The sequence below is a fragment of the Rhinopithecus roxellana genome, chromosome 11 (assembly GCF_007565055.1).
Source record: "Rhinopithecus roxellana isolate Shanxi Qingling chromosome 11, ASM756505v1, whole genome shotgun sequence".
Taxonomy (NCBI): Eukaryota; Metazoa; Chordata; class Mammalia; order Primates; family Cercopithecidae; genus Rhinopithecus; species Rhinopithecus roxellana.
The window spans coordinates 20,334,190-20,349,281 of NC_044559.1; the positions used below are offsets into that span (position 1 = coordinate 20,334,190).

At 40.4% G+C, this 15,092-nt stretch overlaps 1 protein-coding gene across 1 annotated transcript in view; it reads right to left on the minus strand.

The window, feature by feature from the left end:
* SORCS3 (sortilin related VPS10 domain containing receptor 3) overlaps nucleotides 1–15,092 on the minus strand; it is a 621,477-nt gene that overhangs the window by 173,807 nt on the left and 432,578 nt on the right. Inside the window, exon 6 of the mRNA XM_030940951.1 lies at nucleotides 10,171–10,235. Coding sequence (XP_030796811.1) covers nucleotides 10,171–10,235 — 65 coding nt within the window. The remainder of the gene's footprint in view (nucleotides 1–10,170; nucleotides 10,236–15,092) is intronic.

A 15,092-nucleotide genomic window follows, 5' to 3' on the forward strand; every position in this document is an offset into this window, starting at 1 on the left:
CAGACCTGGGACCAAGGATCTCATTGGTGAGAAGGGCTGCCCCATACTGACTGATTCATTCCTTTTGTATTGGCTCAAGGTGTATAGAGAAGCTGCAGGTGTCAGACACATCCTGAAGTTCCAGGAAGCAGAGAACATAAGACAGATTCTTGCCCTCAGAAGATTCCTATGCCAGTGATGGAGACAGGCCATTTACAAATGAATATACCTTAGGATGCTTAGAGAACTGGTGAATGTGGGAGGAGAGATGGAAACAATCTGACACCCTTAGCCTTCTTTTCTTCCTAAGAAGCTGTATTTCTGCTCGAAGTTTCTCAGGACTCAGGGACTCAGCCTCAGCCTTTCTCTATTCATCAAGACAAGCCCCTCATCTACATCAACAAATGTAACTGTAAAGTCCAGTTCGGCTCTGCCATACCTTTCCAAAAGGATCACCTCTTTACCAGCAGAAATAAAATCGCAGCCACTTTTCTCTTCCTGGGCTGACTTTATAAAGCTTCAGTAAATGCTGGTTAAACTGAACTGAGTGTCACTAAAAGCTTATACATTTTGTTATGTTTAATTACATGGTGACTTGTGATTATATTTTGCCTTTGAGAATTACTAAGCATTCAAACTTCCTAGACATCAAGCTTCCTGTCATCTCAGAGAAAAAACTTTCTGTGATTTACTCAACTTCCATGCCTTTGGGTAATAATATACCTATTGTCAGAAATTGAAAAAGTGAATTAAAATTGTGAATAAAAAGCAAATTCAGCTCTTCAGGCCTTCTCTTAGAGAAATACCCACGAGCTGTTTATTTTATGTCACATTAACTCTCAAATGAAAATAAGTGAAAACAAGCAGATTCAAGGTAACTCTAAAAAGTTATTTAGCTTCTATCAGCATCCTTTTTCTTGACTGGGGAGTGCAACTAACCTATCTGTAAAGACAAGGAAGGAATGCTGGGCGCGGTGGCTCAAGCCTGTAATCCCAGCACTTCGGGAGGCTGAGACGGGTGGATCACGAGATCAGGAGATCGAGACCATCCTGGCTAACACGGTGAAACCCTGTCTCTACTAAAATATACAAAAAAACTAGCCAGGCGAGGTGGCAGGCGTCTGTAGTCCCAGCTACTCGGGAGGCTGAGGCAGGAGAATGGCTTACACTCAGGAGGCGGAGCTTGCAGTGGGCTGAGATCCGGCCGCTGCACTCCAGCCCGGACGACAGAGCGAGACTCCGTCTCAAAAAAAAAAAAAAAGGACAAGGAAGGAAGTAATATTGCTGCAAATACCTAATACAGAGCTTGAAGCATAATAGGTTCTAAAAACAAACAAAGGCAACAAACAATAAAAGGGAGCTTCCATTCCTTCTACTGAGTTCATGGATTTTGAGCTTTGGTGACACTTCTCATCTCCCATAGGAGAACCCCGTCATTATCTGTCTTCTTGATGGCACAGGAGGCAATCTGGCAGTTGCAGATATTTAGAAACCATGGTGACACTGAATATCTCAGCAGTCCTACCATCCCATTCAGGGCTCTTTCCACTGTCCCTGCTAAATAAACTGACCCCGAATAGGATGATTATATGAAGATGATGATGATGACAATGACAATGACAATAGCAGCATTTTTGACTTCTCACTCTGCATTGTTTGGTGTTCTAGGAACTATACGCATTAACTCATTTCATTCTTGCAACAACCCAGGGAGTTACAATTATTATCATTTCCCTGTTATAGCAGAGGAAATTGAGGCACAGGATGATTAAGTAATTTACCTAAATTCCACAGCTCTAGGAAGTGATGGAGCTAGAATTTGAACCTAGGTGATTTTACACCAGTACCTGTGATCCTAACCTTTATGTATTTTAAACAGAGAACAAAAACTGGGCTAGGTATTTTACTAGAATCTACATACTGGGTCACTCCCTGTCACTGGCTGTCTATGTGACGTTGGGCAAGTTGTTATATGATTTGATGCCTTTTGGAATGTAATATAATGTGGGAATCTCTTATATGTTCTGACTTTTTGATTCTGGAATCCTTCTATCAAAGACAATCCTATATCTCCATCCATAAAGTGAGTTTTACTGTGCCTGCTATGATTGAACAGAAGGCAAGTAGTCTGCAGCCCCATTGCCTTAGCTCCCACTTTGTCCTCATTTTGGCCTCTGAAGTCTTAAAGAGCTGCTAGAGCTCTGAGTTCACACAATTCCAAAGTTATTGAATTAATCAATATTTTTAAAGAGACAATAATATGTGTATCTAGAGCCTAGAGTTTAGTCTTCAAAGCTAATAGTTTCACTTGTGTGCCAAGCTCATTTGATTACTTATGTATGCCTGGAGTCTCTGTTAAGAAGTATTAGGCTTTATCTTGTCTTAGAAGAAGTGCAACGATTGCTTAATGAGGGTTGATGATGAGAGGAAGACAAAGGATGGTGGCATATGTTCTACAGGTTTTGATTCTGCACATTTCTAGAATGTCTAGATGCTTCAAATGTGTTGCCCATGTTCAGGTTCACTTATCACAGTGTGCCATGGGACACCATACTTGGGAATTCCATGCAGAGGAGCTCACTACTTCACAAAGCAGCCCACATCATCTTTGGGTACTCTCTGTTGTTACTGCTTTGTTCATTGAACTGAAATCTCCCTTGTTGTCAATTTTACTCTATAATAAGATCTTCATTAGTAAACTGATGAAAAAAATAAATTATAAAAATACTTCTTAACACTTGTTAGTATTTTCAAATGGTGAAACACTAGATGAGGGATCACAGGAAGGCTAAGAAATGTGTCCAAGGTCTAAATGACAGAGTTAGTTTTCCAACTTTTACATCAAGTTAATACTCTATTGACACTCAATTTCCTCTTACGTGGAGGGTGTGTGAGTCCTTCTGTCTGTCGGTCTGTGGCTGAGTAACTGTGCCAGAGAGAAAGCATGTACGGGGACATTCAGAGAAAGATGAATTCCAGAAGCGAATGGGAGGAAAAGCCATTGGAATCCTGAATCTCATGGCAGAAATAGGATTATTCACACAGTTGTTAACCAAACTGGTTGGCTTTGCCCTGCTTAAACCTTGCCAGGGCAAAAATACAATAACAATAATTTAATGCTTTCAGCTTAATTCAGGAAGTCTGACTCCTACAGAGGGAGACTAGGACTAGGCCAGAGGAGAGATTCCGATATATAAACAAGAAAAGAGAACAGCTTATGTTGGGTTAGATCCAGAGTGTTGGAGTCAAGTTCAAAGTCAGAATTGTCAATGCCACACCACACAATTGAAAAGGCCATGCTCTATGCTGCTTCTCCGGGGCCCCTTCAGTCTAGAGCGGCACCATCCAATAGATATAAAAAACAAGCCACAAATGACCTTTTACATTTTTCAGTAATCGTATTTTAAAAGTAAATAGAAAAGTGAAGTTCATGTATATGTTTTATTTAGCCCAAAATATTATCATTTCATCATGTCATCAGTATAAAAATTATCAAGGAACAATTTTTCATTCATAGTATAATAAGTCTTTGAAACCCAGTATGCATTTTACACTTAAAGCGCACCTCGATTCGGACAGCACATTTCAAGGACTCAATAACCACTGTGACTAAATGACTACCATATTGGACAGCACAGCTCTAGCATAACTTTCCCACACCCCATTTCTACCATCCCTTTGGATCGTAGAAACTCATCCAACTCATCCCACAAGATGAGGCTTAGCTATGGCCTCTTCCATGCAGCCTTCTGCCACTCCTCAGCAGTTGCGCAACCCTTCCTTTTGGTCCCCACAGCACTTTGTCCATGATACTTACAGCAGAGTCTCCATGGCCTTTAGCATAATGTGTTACAACATGATCTGTGTACATATCTGCCTCTCCCATTAGCCTGTGAGCTACTCGGTGCTGATTGTGTCCTTTTTATCTGTATATACCCTGCAGCTCAGTGCAGTGCAGTGTTAATTAAGTATAGTCCCCAGACCAGAAGCAGCAGCTGAGAGCTGGTCAGAAATGGGGAGTATATATTTTAACAAGCTCTCCAGATGGTGCACATGCATGTTAAAGTTCAACCAGCTCAGATCTAGTGCATTGGTTCTCAATCTTACATGTCCTAAAATCAGCAGGACAGCTTTATAAAAGTCCAATGCCCGGGACCTTTCCCAGGAGATATTTCATTCATTGATTTGTGGTGGGACCCAGGTAGGGGTGTGTGTGTGTGTGTGTGTGTGTGTGTGTGTGTGTGTGTGTTATTCATGAGGTGATTATAATGCTTGGTTTGGTTTGAGGACCACTTGTCTTCTATACTTGAAGAGTGTTCCATTACGGTGGAGTGAATTGTGAACCAATGAACAAATATAAGAAAAGCACAAATTTCTATATTAATATTTGCACAGATGCCAGTATCTCCGTCTTACTCTGGGAACTATATAGAGCAATATTTAATTGGTGTTTCATGAGCAGATCTTGCTTCTGTTCCCTGAATGAATAAATAAATCATTAATTCAGCTTCATTTTATAATTAGGAAAAAGGAACCTAGAGAGGTTTACTTGTTTCCCTGGATCACATAGCCTCTCAGTGGAAAAACTGGAATTAGAATTTAGGTTTCTACTCTCCACGTCTGCCTGCCTGTGAATAGCTAAAAGACCATATCTCTTTATTCCTCAAAAAGATAAACACAAATTGAAAACGTGGCTCCCATGGAGATCGAGCAGAAAGAGTGGTACCTCACGGCTGCTGGTGCCCACACGTCAGCCCAGGGCAGTGTAACCCTCTATCAGGGCTTGGAGAGTCATTCATTTCTACACCCTTCCCAGGCCCACTTACCTGCCTAGGCAGATAGTGCAGGCAGGCTTGGCAAGTCCAGCATCATTAGGCAAGAAAAGAAGTGGACACAGAGCTGAGGGTACTGGATAAGTCTGTCTGCTCAGAGTACAGTCCCCGAGAAGCAGGGTATAGGACGTGACCTGGCCTCATCACTGATGCTACTCTCTGGTCTACTCCACCACCACAGTCACAGTCTGCTCCTCCACCACTTGTCTGGGGCCACTAGACAAGCCAGTTGACTTCTCCATTTCTCAGAATCATTCCTAAGTTATGAGCCACATTAGTCTGGATTGGGGACCAGGGAAACAGAGCAAAAGCTGCCTTATGCTCCAGACATGGAGGCTGGGGTCTGAATGAGCTGAAATGAGTCCTAGCTTTTCATCTATCACTTCCTGTATCTTAAATGTGAAACAAGCAGACAAAAGAGGCAGGTAGAAAGGAAGGTGAAGTGACCAGAGATTGACTGGTACCATCCATATGTAAGACTGCAGCTGGGGGAAATATAATTGCTTCACGAAGCTTTATTATTATAAACAGGCAAGGATGGCCGTAGACACCTCGGTGTGCAGCATGAACTGTGGCTCAGGAAGCTACCTACCTGTTCCCTCATAGGTCCTCTTCAACCCAGCTTCACCAACCTATCTCCATTCATTCTTTTCCAGATCATAACTTATAGCCTTGCACATACCACCTCTCATGATTCTGGCAACTTGCAAGGTTCTTCTCTCTATCCAGAATGCTCAGATAATGTCCTACTAATCCCTAGTACCAAATCAAACATTCTCTATTTCTGAGATGATTCCCCTAACTTGCTTAGGTTATTAGTCACAATCTCATTTACGATTTAACACAATATATTCCCAACTCTATTAAAGTCCTTGTCAAAGTGTGCTAGCAACATTTTAATACTTGTCCATCATTTGCTTTGTCCATCATTCAAATACAAGCCTAGAAGCTCCTTGATGGTAAGGATGAGATCACATTCACCTGTATGTCCCCTCAGTGGCCAGTATATATAGATTTTAAGTAAATGTTGATTGGGTAAAAGTATAAGTAAGCGAATGAATAAATGAATGAATGAGAAAAGAAGCAGGAATTGCTATAGAACTAGAAGTCAGGAACTATGCCTCCTAGCTTTCATTAACCAGAAATTTTAATTTTAGTATTTTAATACAAACATATTTTTCAATGTATACACAGTGAGTTTTTGGCATAGAGTTCTGTAAGTTTGAACAGATATATAGACTTATGTAACCACCACCACAATCAGGTTACAGAACAATGACATCATCCTAAAAAATATTTCATGCAAAAAATATGACATGATTTTCATGTCAAATACTTTCTCCACTCTGGGAGCCACCAGTAAATTCTCTATCTATATGGTTTGTCTTTCCCATAAGATCACATAAATGGAATAATACAGCATGTAACCTTTTGAGACCAGCTTGTTTTACTCAACACAGCACCTTGAAAATTCATGTGTTGTTTCAAATATGAGTAATACCGAGTAGTATCCTATTTTGTGGAAGTGCCACAGCCTATTAATACTTTCACCCATTCAAAAATATTTGTTTCCAGTTTTTGGTGATTATTAATAAATCTCTACAGACATCCATGAACAGGTTTTAATGTGAATATAAATTTTTCATTTTTCTAGCCTAAATATACAGCAGAAGTGGGATTGCTGGGTTATAAGATTGTATAACTTTATAAGAAACTACCAAAATATTTTTTCAGAGTAGTTGTACCATTATGCATTCCCACCAGCAATGTATGAGAGTTCTATTGCTTTACTTCTGTGCTATACTTGATACTGTCATTTGTGTTTATTTTGGTGATAACAATAGATATACAGCGATAGATCATTATGGTTTTAATTTGCATTTCCCTAGTGTCTAATAATGTTCAGCACTGTTTCATGCGTTTATTTGTAATCTTTATATTTTCTTTGCTAAATGATCTGTTCGAACTTTTTTAATGAGCTGTTTTTTATTGCTATATTTTAAGCATTCTTTATACATTCTGGCTACACATCCTTTGTTGGACATTGATTTGCATGTATTTTCTCCCAGTAATTTAACAGTATCTTTTGAATAGTAAAAGTTGTAAATTTTGAGGAAGCTCAATTTATCAATTATTTATTTTATCAATTTTGCTCTTAGTGTAATTTTAAAAAAAACTCTGTCCAACCCAAGGTCATAAAAATTTTCCCCTATGTTTTCTTCTAAAAGTTTTATAATTCTATGTTTTATATTTAGATCTATGATCTACTTGGAGTTAAATTTTGTATAAGTTGTGAATCATTGCATAAGTTGTGAATCATAGGTTGAAGTTAATTTTTCCCCAGATGACTGCCCAATTGATCCAACACCATTGATTGAAAATAATATCCTTTCTACACTGAATGGGTTATATCCTGCAACCTTGCTCAACTCACATATTAGTTCTAGGAGATTTTCTTATGGATACCTTGGGATTTTCTACATAGGCAATCATGTCAATGGGAATAACAAGGTTTATTTTCTTCTTTGCAATCTATATGAATTGTATTTCATTTTTCTTGCTGTATTTCACTGCCTAGGACTTTCAGCATAGTGTTGAATAAAAGTGTTAGGAGTAAATATTCCTGCCATTTTACTGCTCTTCAGGGAGAAAGCATTCAGTATCTCATCATTAAGATGATGTTAATTTTAGGTCTTTTGTAGATGTCCTTTATCAGAAGTTTCCTTCCCACTAGTCAGAGATTTTTGTTCAAATTTGTTTGTTTGTTTGTTTGTTTGTTTGTTTGTTTGTTTGTTCCTATTGCCAATTAGCTATGTGAATCTGGGCAAATCTGAGTTAAATTACCATGTCAGGAAAAACAGTAAGTAAAACATTTTTGTATTTTTGATGACGCTCAAACGATGGTAGAGATGTGTGTGTGTGTGTGTGTGTGTGTGTGTATGCACAAGTGTGAGGCAGCACTCACTGCATACCACAAAGGAAAGACATTATGCATTTTGTTAGGGTATGCAAATAAAACATGCCTAGATTAAGGCAGTTTTGCTATGTGCACTTTCTAAATAAAGTTGAGTTAGGGGCAATTTACTAGATTGAAAAAGCATTCTTTTAACTATTAAAAATTGATTTTAAAAACCCTAGAATTCCAGGGGAGGATTTATAATGAAAAAATAAAATAAAATTAAAAACCTAGAAGATGGAACAGAACTAATATATTCTATACTTTAACTTAAGTACAGCACATGACATTTATCCCTGTTATATTTCTGCCTGCCTTTATTCAATTATTGAATTCTGGCAATAGGCCAGAAACTGTTCTATGTGTTCCGCATTTGTAATCTCATAAAATTTCACGGAAGTCCTGCACCATAGGCCTCATCCCAATTCGGACCAGAATTCTTGAACGTTCAGAAAATAAATTTTAGCTTAATGTAAGAAACTACATTTTTTTAAAGGAGCTGTCCAGCATCAGAAAATAATGTGTCTTAAGCCTGAGCTCACGGAGCCTGATAAAGTACTGTTAGAGGTTTGGGAGAAGGGATTCCTACACCCGGTCAGAACTCAGACCATCCTCCAACTCTGAAATACCATGACCATAATAGATCACAAATATGGGCCTAAACAGGTTGACTTAGGAGGCAAAGCCCATGTGAGAGTTGTCCTGAAAACTGGCCTGTGGGTCATTTTCTGAGACTGGATATTTGCTGTCCTCCTCCTGTCCTTCTACGCTCCCTGAAACCCCTACATTTCATTCTTCTCCCAGTTTTTTCTCAGCCATAAAAATTGAATAATATAATTTTGAATCCAGACTCTACCACCCTTATGATCAGTAATTTAAGTGTGTGACTGTATCTCCTTAAATTCCCAATAGCTATTCAGTTAAAAAATATATTTAAAAGAGTGTAGGTCATCCCTGGATGTCTCACAGATTTACATCTATTCAAGGATCAAATGAGATGAAAAGGAAGGAAGCAGGAAGGGAAGGAAGTAGGGATGGAACGAAAGAGGAAGGAAGGGAAGGAGGGAGGGAGGAAGGAAGGAGGAAGGGAAGCGAAGGAAGCGGGGGAAGAGAAGAGAAGGAAGGGGGCGAATGAAAGGAAGGAGGGAAGGAAGGAGGAGGGAGGGAAAGAGGGAGGAAGGGCAGGAGGGAGGGAAGGGTACAGAGTGGCAGAAATATAGTAACAAATTCTGATTACCTTCTAACTCTTTTAAAAATAAAACTAAATCAGATAAAACATATTCCCCCAAATGCATGTTTATGGCATGCATCTATGGTTGGCCTCCAACAGTAGATTTCTCCTGCAGAAAGCACATGCAGTTTTACTTAACAGACTCAGGTCAAAACAGAATCACCTTCCATTTATACAACATTTTTGAGTTTCTCTAATATTCACCTTCTATTTGATTAACCTATAATCCTGGGAGGTGCTCCAGGGAAGGATGAGTATTCTCGGGTCATAGAGGAAGTTATAGCCCAGAGAGGTTAAGGAGTTTTTCCTGGTCTCAAGGCTAGAGGGTAACAGAGCCCAGGACCCCAACTCACAGGCAGGTGCTTGTTCTGCTGCACCTCTGCATCACCACTATTAGATTATTTGGCTCTGTTCTCAATCTAAGATATGCTAATTATATTTTTATATATTTTTATTTAAGCTGATTATATTTTTCCTGGATGGAGAAGAACCCTTTAAGTATAAACAACTCTGAGAAGAATAAAATGCTTAAATTGGTACAAAATGATGCTTTTTGAGTCCAATTTTGTGTCAGAAGTACACAGCTGCACAAGGTACATAGTGGGTCATGTGTTTAAAATCTTGCAATTCCACTGCTAGAAGAGTCCCTTTTTTGCAGGGACAATATAGAACTTGCTCATCACTCTCTCTCTCTAGGGCTTAGAACCATGTCTGACACATAGCAGGCCATCCCTAAATATCTCGAATGGATGAATAAACAGTTTTGCAAATAATTGCCCCATTACATTTTTTGGTAAGGTTGCCTATATAAAGGGTTCATACTCTGAAGCAGGCAGTCCCTGCAATTTGCCATATGAATGTAAAATACCATGATGAGTTATGGACATTCCTCTTCAAATTACCCTGAAGATGCCAAAGAAATTACAAACAGGAGCCTCAATTTCATCACATTAACTCACATCCCCAGAAAATTCATTCCCGAGAGTTTGTTTCAATGAAAAGTCTCCCTTAGGAAAGGACTTCTCACCCCTACTCTGGGAAATAAGGATGGATATGGCTGTAATGGAGCTCAGGGCTTTTCATCTTTCCAAGTCATTAAAACACAAATTGGGGGAGGAAAGAGACCTGCAGGCAGATCTCCCTGGGCCTAGCCTGGCTGTAGCAGAACTTACATCCGTCCGTGGTCCGCACCTCCATGTGCACCAGGTCTGCCTCCTTATCCAATCCGGCCACCGACCTGGGAAAGGAAGAGAGAGACAGAAGCTCAGTGACAACACCGATAGCAGACAGTGAAGTGGGAGGCACTCAGGTTCAAATGCTACTCAGAAATCCGCTTTCTCAAAGATGACCATCCTGCAGTCTCGGAACCAGCAGAATGTGGCCACTGGCAGTCCTCACAGTGTGGCTGCTCCTAGGAACTGTCACCTATAAGGGTCACAAGACATGAGTACTGAATGGTCAATGAGTCAATGATTCAAAAAAAATAGAGAAGAATACAGAGTGCATAGTCATGCTGGCCTACACCTTGCTCATGGCCTTCTCCACGTTGCACCTTCCCAGAAGTTCTCTCTTCCCCAGTGTCTTCCATCTATCTCCTCTGTCTTAACTTTCTTCACTCCTTCCACCACTTCCTCCTCCTCTGCCCTCCCTCTTTACCTGCCTGTTCTACCCAATGGGGAAGACAGTATTGCCTCAGTTTGGGCTGTTTGCTTCAAGATACTCCTTCCTTCCTGAGTTTAATCCTAGGTATCCTTCTTTATTTCTGCCTTGAAAATAACAAAAGTTTGGCAATATACATTCAAAATCTGGTCTGACAAGGACAAAATTCTCCTGGTGACCAAAGTGGAAAACCTTAAAGGTCTCTGGCCAATACCTAGGAGATGGAGGCCTAAGAATCCCTATAAATAATCCTCATAGACCTCCGACCTTTCACACATAAAGCCCAGTCAGCTGTTTCCTAAATTAGAGACCCAGGCCAGAGTAAGGCCCAGAAAGCCCACTGAAAAGAGCCAACACACATGTTAAAAACTCATTTACTAAAGATCACACAATCCACTCTCTCTGGCAGGCTCTTACTTATAGTCCAATGGCTCAGATTTTGTACACTATTCTAAGATTTGTATTCTGGTTTTCCAGTCTTCAACAGGGAAGCAGCAGCAAGTTAGAAATGGAAAGTAGAATTGAAAATGGTGAGAACCAAGAACTGATACTTCGATAGCAAGAGAAACGGAAAACTTGTGAAAAACAGACCTAAGAACTCAAAACCCAATCTTCCATGCCACAAATCCCTACACTTCTCAATAGCCCTGGGGGCATTACTGTAACACAGCACAATTCAGTGCTGACATCTATGTTGAGGGGCTGAAGGCACAGAAGAAAAGAAACAGGGGCTGATGGCATCCAGGGTACCCTGTTTAAGAAATTAAGGCTGCAAGTGGTATGTTTTAGAAAAACTAAAATGATTTGTATTGGTTAAAATACAATTATTAGTTCAGCTGCAAGTGTTATGTTTTAGAAAAACTAAAATGATTTTTATTGGTTAAAATAAAATTATTACTTCTTGGAAGGTCAAAATTTAGTTATCTGAAAGTTCATTTATGTAAAATACTTCTTTCCTCAAAGAGGCTGAATAAATGAGGCTTCATTCTAATGGGTTATTTTTCCTAGTGATCACTGACATTCTATCATTTCCTTTTTCTTTACCTCATTTGATCCTAACAGCAAACCCCTAAGGTAAGGAGAGCAGGCATCATTAGTCATATTTGACTGAAGGAGAAATTGAGGCACAGAAAAAAATGGATGTCTGCCTAAGGCCACACAGGGACTAGGCCAAAATTAGAGAGACTTCCTGACTTCCAGCAGGAAGAGCTCCAACGTCCTTATCCACTCATCTCCCTGCCCCTCTTCTTCCCTGGCGAACTCTCATTCCTCTTTCCAAGCTCACTGGGCCTTGCCCCTCCAGCAGTCCTTCCTTCCCTAGTATCACTGCAGAGCCCTTTCCCTGCTCCCAAAGCATCCTTATCCCAGTGGTTCTCAGACTTTACAGCTAATGATAGCCCTGGGGGTAACTTTGAAATATACAGATGCCTGGGTCCTCTTCACCAGACCAATGAAATAAAAACTTTTACAGATGGGGACCAAGGCATCAGTATTTTTAAAGGTCGCAGGTGATTTCCATGTGCAGCCATGTTTGAGGACCACTGCTTTGCATGGCACAATCAAACCATGTATGCAATTGCTAATTCATTTCTGTGTCTTCTCTGTTTGGTTATAAACTTTAAAGTAGGATCCTGTCTTATTTATTTTTGAACCATCGGGACCTATGTGTGTAGTACATATTAGGTGATACTTAAGTGTTTACTGAATTAATAAACAACCGATTTACCTGTGATAATGCCAAAATTTCAATGTAACATACTTGAGGCCAGACACACAGAGGACTGAGGGCACCACAATGGACTATATGAATACTTTCTTCGGTCTGAAGCCACCCTGCTTTTTTCTTTTTTTTTCAGAAGAGAAATGTCTCATTTTATTAACCCAATGTATCCCAAATGTATCCCAAATGTATTTGACCACTGTAATTTTTTTTTTATTTTTACTTTAAGTTCTGAGATATATGTGCAGAACGTGCAGGTTGGTTACATAGGTATACCTGACATTAAACTATACTACAAGGCTACAGTAACCAAACAGCATGCTACTGGTACCAAAACAGATATATAGACCAATGGAACAGAAGAGAGGCCTCAGAAATAACACCACACATCTACAACCATCTGATCTTCAACAAACCTGACAAAAACAAGCAATGGGGAAAGGATTCCCTATTTAATAAATGGTGCTGGGAAAAAAGGCTAGCCATATACAGGAAACAGAAACTGAACCCCTTCCTTACACCTTATACAAAAATTAACCAAGATGAATTAAAGACTTCAACATAAAACCTAAAACCATAAAAAAACCTAGAAGAAAATCTAGGCAATACCATTCAGGACATAGGCATGGACAAAGACTTCATGACTAAAACATCAAAAGCAATTGCAACAAAAGCCCAAATTGACAAATGGGATCTAATTAACCTAAAGAGCTTCTATGCAGCAAAAGAAACTATCATCAGAGTGAACAGGCATCCTACAAATCGGGAGAAAAATTCTGCAATCTATCCATCTGACAAAGGTCTAATATCTAGAATCCACAAGGAACTCCCTGTTTCTTTATAGCATGCTAGTACTCTCAGGATTAGAAGTTTCTCAGTTGTTATTCTTCCATTCTCTCCCCATGGTCACTGACAGAGTAGCATTCAGAGAACTGGCACCATACTGAAGAAGCCTGATTGTGGTCAATAAATACTATGTTCTATTAACAAAGAAAGAAAAGTCTGCCTGTTGGGAGCTTAAAACAAGGCAACCAAACCAATAAAACAAACAAAGAAACTCTTCACTCAACAGGAAGGCTCACTTCCTTCCATCTAGTTAAAATCTCACACATCTTTCAAGGTTGAAAGCAAGAATCACGTTCTCCTGGAAACCTTCCCTGGTCACGCCAGCTCACACTGATCTCTCTCCTTTACAATTCTAGAGAACCCAGAATGTGGATCACACATCCTCCAGCACTTGCATTACTAAGCTGTTCTCTTGAGTTGGTCTTGGCTCACTAGAATGGACACCTGTAGTTTGGGTCTGCTCAGTATGCTTTCCTGTCATCCTTTATGGAGCTGTCTACCTGACTGCAGCTATGTGCTTTTGGCCAGGCTGGTCAATCACAGCAGCCCATCCCTCTGAAGCCCTGGGATGTCGCGTGATCCAGTAGGGTCATGAGACATCTTGGCTATGGTGATCAGGTGATCACAACTTAAAAGACACCCTCAAGACTTCTCTTACTGAAGCTGTTAGGAAAGAATAGTCTCTCAAATCTGGTCATCAGGAGAAATACTCCTTGCCTGATAGGAATATCAGGTATATAAAAATGATGTACATATACAGAGAGAAAAAAATGACAATATGACAGAGAAACAGACAGAGAGGAGGTAATATGAAGACAATAGCCAAAAGACAAAGAGAAACAGAAACACACATAGATAGAGAAACAAACAGAGACAGAGACAGTTCATGCACGTGTGCAGCTTCACATACATTCACCACCCTCCCCCCCCCCCGCCCCCCCCACACACATACATCTAGAGAATTCAGAGAGTCAGAGGTTCACACAACCAGGGAAATGCACTAAGAGACAGATAGACCACTAGACACAGCTAAAGGTCCTTAAATCTGAATCCATTTCTTAGTTCCATCTCAGGTTTGTAGTTTCTTGATACATACAAGCCCATAGGGTGCCTTTGTTTGTGAAGGTGTGTGCATATTTATTTGCTTAAGCTATCGATTACAAAGAGAATGATTTTTTTTTTTTTTTTTTTTTTTGAGACGGAGTCTCGCTCTGTCGCCCAGGCTGGAGTGCAGTGGCCAGATCTCAGCTCACTGCAAGCTCTGCGTCCCGGGTTTATGCCATTCTCCTGCCTCAGCCTCCCGAGTAGCTGGGACTACAGGCGCCCACCACCACACCTGGCTAGTTTTTTGTATTTTTTAGTAGAGACGGGGTTTCACCGTGTTAGCCAGGATGGTCTCCATCTCCTGACCTCGTGATCCGCCCGTCTCGGCCTCCCAAAGTGCTGGGATTACAGGCTTGAGCCACCGCGCCCGGCCGATTTTTATAAATATATGCAGCTCATCAGACAGTAAACTTCCTAAGGCCAGAGACTCTAATTATCTTTCTTCAATATTTCTCCTGAGCTCCAGCACTACTCAGGATTAGGCTCCCCTTTGGACGAAATGATAGGGGTAAGAGATTTATACTTCAAAACTGCTCTGTCCCTAGGTCCACAGGGGAGGAATTTAAGCTGTTCAGCTGGCCAGAGGTATAGTAAAACAACTTGGATGCTGAGGGTAAAAAGAACATTCTTCACCACAATCTGAGCTGTGGCCTGAGGCCCTCCTCCAGCCCACAGAGGGAGGCCGCTGCCCACCTTCTGCCATGCCGATGGCGTTAGCCTAGGGCTTTTCAACGTTGGCACTGTTGACATTTTGAGCTGGATAAT